Here is an 8,579-nt window from a genome sequence, read left to right as displayed (position 1 = left end):
CAGCTTATATAATGCTGAAGTTTTTACAAATGAACTAAATTACTTTAGCATTTTCTGCTGAAGTTTTTGAAAAAGCTTTATGACAAAACTAATGAATCCAGGACAAAAAAAATTCAGCTTTTAGTGATGAAATTTTTACAAATGAACTAAATAACTTCAGCATCTTCTGGTGAAGTTTTTGAAAAAGCTTATCCAGGACAAAAAAAAACTTCAGCTTATTTAGTGCTGAACTTTTTATAAATGAACTAAATAAGTTTGCATCTTATGCTGAAATTTTTGAAAAAGCTTAATGGCAAAACTAATGAGTCCAGGACAAAAAAAAACTTCAGCTTATTTAGTGCAATTACAAACAAAAACTTCAGCAAATAGAGAACAAAACTTCAGCTACTATGCTTAAGTTCAGCAAGTACAAACAAAAACTTCAGGACACTTGGTTCAACACACTTGCTACTTTAGGCCCGTCTACTAGAATGATGAAGTTTTGTGTGATTGACTTTGCTACTTCAGCCCCGTATGTTAAAGTTACGCGAAAAAGTGGGTACGCTTGTAAATTTTATTATAAAGCGGGCACAAGTTAAAACGTGATCCCAAAAACGGGTACAGACATAAATGCGCACCCAGCCTCGTTTAAATTGAAATGGAAGTAGTATATATATAAATAGACTAGCGTTATTACCCGTCATTGGCGTGGCCACGGAGCGACTCCATGCCCTTCCTGAGCGCCAACGCTCTTGGATCGCTGATTGAATCAGCCGTATCAACTCAATCCCTTCTTCTTGGGCGAGCAGCTCATGCCCATATAATCAGAACTCTTGAACCCCCTTTTCAACCTTTCCTCTCCAACCATCTCATCAACCTCTACTCCAAACTCGACGCACTCGACTCAGCTCAACTCCTCCTCTCGCTCACCCCGACTCGTTACCGTTCTGTTGTCACCTGGACCGCTCTCATTGCCGGCTCCGTCCAAACTGGTCATTTTACCTCCGCGCTGTTACATTTCTCTAACATGCGCCGTGAGTGTGTTCAACCCAATGACTTCACTTTCCCTTGCCTTTTTAAAGCTTCTGCGTTTTTGCATTCCCCCGTTACTGGTCAACAGCTTCATGCACTGGCATTGAAAACTAGCTTGATTGAGGATGTTTTTGTTGGGTGTAGCGCATTTGACATGTACGGTAAAACGGGTCTACGGGAATATGCGCGGAAGATGTTTGATGAAATGCCGCATAGGAATATAGCCACGTGGAATGCACGTATTTCTAATTCCGTGCTTGACGGGAAGTCTTACGATGCTGCTTTGAAGTTTATTGAGCTCTTGCGAGTGGGCGAAGAGCCACCAAACTCGATTACTTTTTGTGTGTTTTTGAATGCTTGCTCGGATGGTTTGTATTTGAAGCTTGGGCGGCAGTTGCATGGTTATGTGATTCGGCTTGGGTTTCGATCTGATGTCTCTGTTCTGAATGGATTGATTGATTTTTATGGCAAATGTCACGAGGTGAAGTATTCGGAGCTGGTTTTCGATGAGATAAATGAGCGAAATGGTGTATCATGGTGCACCATGTTGGCGGTGTATGAACAGAACGATATATGGGAGAAGGCTTTTATGGTGTTCCTTAAGGCAAGGAAGGAAGATATTAAGCCAACTGAATTTATGATTTCAAGTGCGCTTAGTGCTTGTGCAGGAATGGCAGTGCTTGAGCTTGGGAGGTCTATTCATGGTCTTGCAGTAAAGGCTTGTATCGAGAGTAACATATTTGTTGGCAGTGCACTTGTTGACATGTATGGGAAGTGTGGTAACATAGAAGATTGTGAGAGCGTGTTTTATGAAATGCCTGAGAGGAATTTGATAACTTGGAATGCAGTAATGGGTGGTTATGCTCATCAAGGGTATGCGGACATGGCATTGAATTTGTTTGAGGAGATGACAAGTGAAAGCCATGACGTGGTGCCTAATTATGTGACATTAGTTTGTGTATTGACAGCTTGTAGTAGGGCTGGAACTGTTAAAATAGGCATGGATATCTTTGAATCTATGAGGAAAAAGTATGGGATTCAACCAGGGCCAGAGCATTATGCATGTGTAGTGGATATGCTTGCAAGGGCTGGTTTGGTGGAGCGTGCATACGAGTTTATCAAGAAAATGCCTGTTCCACCAACAGTTTCAGTCTGGGGGGCTCTTTTAGGGGCTTGTAGAGTTTATGGAAAACCTGAACTAGGGAAGGTTGCAGCTGACAATTTGTTTCAACTTGATCCAAAGGACTCTGGAAACCATGTTATTCTTTCAAATATGTTTGCAGCTGCTGGAAGGTGACATTTAGTTCTTTGTTTCCCTAAGATAGTTCTTGAACATCTTATTGCCTGCAAAAAGTTCACCAAATCGCAGTCTGTGTCCTTTCTTTTTTACTAACTTAATGTGTATAGAAACTGACATTCGAAGCTCCTCCACAGTGTGTTGTTAGTTTATTCTGTTTTCGACCATCTATGTTCTTGTTTTTTTTTTTGGGATAAGGGACCATCTATGTTCTTGTTATCTTGTCATACAACTGTGAAGCTATCCTAGGAGAACAGAGGGCCTGTTAATCTATATTTAACTTTGTTTTTGAAACATTGCATGAAATTTTACTGTTAAGTCCAAACCTGTTAACCCTTTGAAGGACCAATAAAGTTCTTTATCTGTGTTACTACGACAGCTGGATTCAGGAAATATCTCTTCCTCTATTCTCATTTATGACACTCTTTCTGTTTTGGGAACCCAAAGTATTTACACATTTTCATCAATACTATTATACTATTAACTTTGGCTTGGAAGGAGAGGGTGTGGGGGGGGGGGGGGGGGTTGTCATGCTTGACTATTGCTTGTCCCTTTTTATAAATTGGTACTTCTATCTGCAGAATTCAAGTTGAATGTTTGTCCATGGTCATTGGTATATAAGCTTGGTGTTCTCCAATACCTATTTATCATAAGAGGTAACTGCAGGTGGGAGGAGGCTAATCTCGTCAGGAAGGAGATGAAGGATGTGGGCATCAACAAAGGGGCCGGATTCAGTTGGATATCTGTAAGGAATTCTGTCCATATTTTCCAAGCAAAGGATACAATTCATGAGAGATACCCAGAGATTCAAGCAATGCTGGCCAAGTTAAAGAGAGATATGAAAGCAGCAGGTTATACTGCTGACACGAACTTTGCTCTGTATGACTTAGAGGAAGAAGAAAAGGAATCAGAAGTTTGGTACCATAGTGAGAAGATTGCACTTGCATTTGGTCTCATTGTTATCCCTCCTGGAGTCCCTATAAGGATAACAAAAAATCTGAGGGTTTGTGTGGATTGCCATAGTGCAATAAAGTTCATATCGGGCATTACTGGTAGAGAAATTATAGTAAGAGATAACAACCGCTTTCATTGTTTCAAGGACTACCAGTGCTCGTGCAGAGATTATTGGTGAATCTAGTTTAGGTATACCAGAGAATTCTGGTGGCTTCCTTGCCATTCTGCCACTGATCCAGGCACTAATTTACACTCATGATGTTGAAGTTGAGGGTCTGAACTGGAAGATATCACCTCCATAAGTTTTCTTCACTTCCAAGGCGAAGCTGGAATTGCATACAAGGTCCACCATCCCCTGCTAGAGGCACGTTAAGGGCTTCACAAATCTGAAACTCAAAACTACGTGTAAACTGGCATTGCAGAAAAAAGCAGCTATGCTAACAGGTTTTTTAGCGCCTCAAGCATGAACAATATGAATTCTTCCAGTTCTATGGCATGTCATGTTATTATATCTTCACGCCGATGACAAAATAATTGAATGCAGGAAGAAGCTCCTGGTGCTGCCAGAGTACAAGTTTACGACTATTTCAACATGAAAACTTGTATGGTACTCCTTGCTTGCAGTTGTGTTGTAGATCCATATTCCTAGTACATATGCACAAACACACAGAAAGACAAAGACACAAAATAATAAAAAAACGATTGATATATTCACAAACAACAACTATGCCTCAATCCAAAAAAGTTGGTGTCAGCTATATGAATCCTGACTGGCGCTCCATTTAAGTGAGGGCATTTGGTCTGGTGGTATGATATATTTACTGACAAATCTAGATAAGTTAGTATGATATTTTAGTTGTAAAGCTCTTATGAAAAGATCATGAATTGTTCCATTGTTATTACTGATGAGCTGTTGTTCTCAACAAATATTTTGACCACAAAGATACCCTAGGAAGCTTTTTGGGTTAGTAAAATATGTACATAATTCAAGTTGTTGGTTCAGATACATGATAACTAATATTTAGTTTTCGCCATCATGACTTGGACACACCTCCCGTGATACCACTTTATCCATATTTTTGAAACCCCCAGTATCCAGAACTGAATATAAAAATTTTGAAGAAAGATGTAGGCAGAAGGAAGTCTTTTGTTGCTTATGGATTGAAAGAAATTGAATGTCCCACAGTAATAAGAATGATGTGGAAATCATGAAAAGATCTTTCTTATTTCACTTATCATTTTGATGTAAACAGAAAATATGGTGTTGTATAGACTACTGATAAAAATATGATAAATGTCAATGTTTGCCTCATGTTGAGTCATATAGACAACTCGTAAATACTTTCGACAGAGACTTGGTGTTAGTAATGAAAACTTGTCCAACGAAAAAGGTAGAGAGAAGGGAGAGAAGCTTATATTTGAATCTTTTGTTCATCTATCTTTGATTTCATTGGAGACCAACTCGAGTCAAAGTTACAGAGAGTTCCAATAGGAGATTACTTGCATAGTTTCTCATTTAACAAATAATCAGGGATGTTTTTGGTATTTTGAACCTTGGTTCTGTGTTTTGAACTTGAAGCACTCACTTGCTAGTTAATTGCTGTTTATTAAATGTTTTTCTTCACTTCTCTAGTATGCAATCAAGGTGCCATGGAGAACTGTACGAAGAGAACACCGCTGGACAGGAAAATCTAGCAATTCTATTATTTAACAGTGACTCTAAGTTTGTTGAACAATTTTTTCCAGTGCCTCATTCTTTTCCCCCATCTCATATTAGTGTGACACTAAGGTAATTAGTGATTGAGCAAATTTTTGCTCTAAATTTAAGGTTGTATGCTGTTGCAACCTTGGAAATTTATAAGAAGTAAATTGCCTGCTTTCAAAGTTATTGGGCAGGACTTCGTAATTCTAGTTATACATTTCAGTTTAAATTGCACACACCTTCCAAAGAAAAGATTCTTCTATCTGGATTTTTAAGTTTTTATTTTTTTATTTTTTTAGGTGATGATTTGTTCTATTTTTTAGCTGAGTTCAAGAAACATTTCTCAGAAAAACACACTGGATGGCAGAGTTCAGTGAGTGGACATGCTAAGCTCAATTTGCTAGTTTGGAGGGTACACGGATTTCCTTGTTTGTTCTTGATTCGTGATGAAAGTTTAAACCATTTTGCATCAACACTTGTAGCTGCAAGAGATCAAGAAATGAGTTGAGTGATAATCAAAATGCTGTTACATTTGGCATATATAGGGAGAGAATAACACCTTTGCCCTACCTCTTGTGCTAGATTTATGCAATCCATTAGAGATAAACAAAGCATGCCCTCCTGTTTCAATTAAATCTGCAAAATTTCCAATTATCTCTTGCAACTCTCTTGCAAACTTTTTGCAAGATGAATATAGATGCCAGGTACTCAGAGTTCCATTGTGATTGAGGGTCATATCAGAAGCGAAGATGGTCCTAAGTGAAGATGTAAGAGACAAGCTAGGGCAATGCTCAATTTTGTGGGCATAACAGCCGTCTTCATAGGAGTTAGATTGTTGTATAACGAACTCTAGCAGGGGCATTGTTATGAGATTGCCGTGCACTAATCGATGGAGAATTGCAATGTGATATAAAACATGGAGGCAAAGAAAAGGCAGCAGACTATCTAGCAAAGGAGGGACAAGATGCAAATGGGGATGATGAGCTGATGGTTATCAACGATCCACCACAGTGCATGATGCAGTTACTTAGGGAAGATGCTATGGGAGGAACTACCACTAGGTAGTTGGCATTTTGGCGTGCAATGTAATTAAAAAGGGATGATTTTTTGTGGCATAACTTAACGAATTATTCCGTGCCACTTTTGAATGAGTTTAGTGAAGGTACTTAGAAGTTAGCGGTATCTTGGTAGCGTACACTAGGATGATTAAGGATATGTACGATGGTGCTAATACTCAGGTGAGGACTGTGGGAGGAAACTCGAAACATTTTTCAGTTATGATGGGGTGCACCAGGGATCAACTCTTAGCCCGTTCTTATTTGCCATGGCAATGGACGGGCTGACGCGGCACGTCCAAGGGAGGTGCCATGATGCATGTTATTTGCAGATGATATTGTGTTGATAGACGAGACACGAAGCGGGGTTAACGCGAGGTTAGAGGTTTAGAGACAGACTTTGGAGTCTAAATTTTTCAAGTTGAGCAGGACCAAAACAGAGTACTTGGCGTGCAAATTTAGTGACGAGACCTTGAAGCAGACGTGGATGTGAAGCTCTATACTCAAGTCATTCCCAAGAGAATTAGTTTCAAGTATCTCAGATCGATTATACATGGTAACGGGGAGATCAACGAGGATGTCACACATCGTATTGGAGCGGGATGGATGAAGTGGAGGCTTGCATCCGGTGTTCTATGTGATAAGAATGTGCAGCCAAAACTTAAGGTAAATTTTACAGAGTGGTGGTTCGACCAATCATGCTGTATCGGGCGGAGTGTTGGCCAGTCAAGGGCTCCTATGTGCAGAAGATGAAAGTAGCAGAAATGGGGATGTTATGATAGATGTGTGAGTGTACTAGGAGGGATACGATTAGGAATGAAGCTATTCGGAACATAGTGGGAGTGGCATCTGTGGAGGACAAGATGCGGGAGTCGAGGTTGAGATGGTTCGGGCATGTTAACAGGAGAAGTATTGATGCTCCTGTTAGGAGGTGTGAGAGGTTGACCATGACGGGTTTGAGAAGGGGTCGAGGAAGACCTAAGAAGTACCGGGGAGAGGTGAATAAGTAGGACATGACGTGGCTTCAGCTCATTGAGGACATAACCCTTGATAGGAGGGTGTGGAGGTCGAGGATTATGGTAGAAGGCTAGGAGGTAGTTTGAGAGTTTCCCCCCTTTCTTACCGGTAGTATTAGTAGCACGCATGTACTTTCTTATTTCTCGGATTTATATTACATCATGTTGTTTAGTTTGTTTCAGTTATCGTATTCTCCTGTTGTTATCTTTTTCTTCTCCTTCTGCTTCTTTTCTTCTCCCTCTTCTTCTTCTTCTTCTTCTTCTTCTTCTTTTTCTCCTCCCTACTTTTCTGAGCCGAGGGTCTATTGTAAACCTCTCTACCTTCACTAGGTAAGGCCTGCGTAGACACTATCCTCTCCAGATCCTTTATGTGAAAATATACTGGGTATATTATTGTTGTTGTTTTGAATGAGTTTGGTTTAGAAATTGTGTTATTTTAACTCAATAGTCCATACGCACTTGATCTGCTTTACCATTGGTGAGAAAAATATCTTTAGGTAAACTGTGAAAGAATTAAGAAATTTCAAAAGAAAAAGCATTTACTTTCATCATATACAATTTGATTAACGAAAATTGAAAACAAGATTTCTTGTTACGCTCCATAAATATTCTTATGATTTTTGTGAATTTTGAGTTGTTTTTCCATGCTCCTCGGAATATCTTTATATCTGATATGGAACTCGATAAAAAAAATTGCAGATTCCACACGAAATTGTAAAGTTAGCCTAGGGTTGTCTAAGGGGGAGGATTACTCGGAACCGGTCTGGTTCATATCGATACCGCTGCCTCTCCGTCCAAGTTCAGTTGGAGGGTAGGGTAAGGGATTGGGGCTAAGAGGAAGGGGTGTGGGAGGGGACTGGTCAAAGTACTGTTAGAACCGATTTGGTTGGTATCCTTAAGGTACCGAACTGGTATCGGTTCGGTACCAAACTGGTACCCTTAACTTTTTCTTTAATCTAGCCATTTTTTGTCGTTAGTCGACGATTACTTTTTGACCCCTAATTTTGTTAAATTATATTTTGACCCTATTTTAAAACTATGAATACCTCATTTTATTCTTTTATTTATCATATAAAACTCTTCTATTTCTCTAATTCTCTTTCTCTCTATATCTCTAATTGCAATTTACGTTCTAGCACTTTAGTATTAGTAAAAAATTTCAAGCATCAACGTATACGGTTTCTTGGCACTACACTACTAGTTGGAGTAATTTTCTTTCAACAACATCAATCATACTTCAGCTTCTGGTACATTCGTTCTAACTTTTATTAATTTTCACATTTATTTTTTGTTATACTTGTGTTGCTATTTATTTTTTATTTTTTATTTTTTTATTTATTATTAGAAATGGCTCCTAAAGTGATAAAAAATATATGTACTAAATTGATTATGGATAATGCTAGATCTAGTAATTCTAACCTTATTGATGACTTCAATCACGTAGATGAAACACTTGTCTATCACGATATTGGTGTTAATTATCAATCACTAGATCATGAAGCACTAGCACAATATGGTGATTATGAAAATTTGAGTGAGGATGA

General features: G+C 38.9%; 1 protein-coding gene across 2 annotated transcripts; it reads left to right on the top strand.

Moving 5' to 3' along the window:
• Positions 1–661: 661 nt before the first annotated feature.
• Positions 662–4,189, top strand: LOC107767133 (pentatricopeptide repeat-containing protein At4g14850-like). 2 transcript variants are annotated; one of them, XR_001643847.2, is made up of 3 exons: positions 662–2,304; positions 2,975–3,706; positions 3,807–4,189. XR_001643847.2 is itself a non-coding variant. In XM_016586055.2 (2 exons), the coding sequence occupies exons 1-2, from the start codon at positions 707–709 to the stop codon at positions 3,438–3,440; spliced, it is 2,064 nt and encodes a 687-aa protein (XP_016441541.2). In that variant the 5' UTR covers positions 662–706; the 3' UTR covers positions 3,441–4,189. The 2 variants fall into 2 exon arrangements, 1 of the variants encoding a protein (XP_016441541.2); XM_016586055.2 differs by having other exon boundaries at positions 2,975–4,189.
• The last annotated feature ends 4,390 nt before the right edge of the window (positions 4,190–8,579 follow it).

Source organism: Nicotiana tabacum, chromosome 16 (assembly GCF_000715075.1).
Source record: "Nicotiana tabacum cultivar K326 chromosome 16, ASM71507v2, whole genome shotgun sequence".
Lineage (NCBI taxonomy): Eukaryota > Viridiplantae > Streptophyta > Magnoliopsida > Solanales > Solanaceae > Nicotiana > Nicotiana tabacum.
The sequence above is the reverse complement of the archived record's forward strand: the minus strand, read 5'-3'. Positions and strand labels throughout refer to the sequence as shown.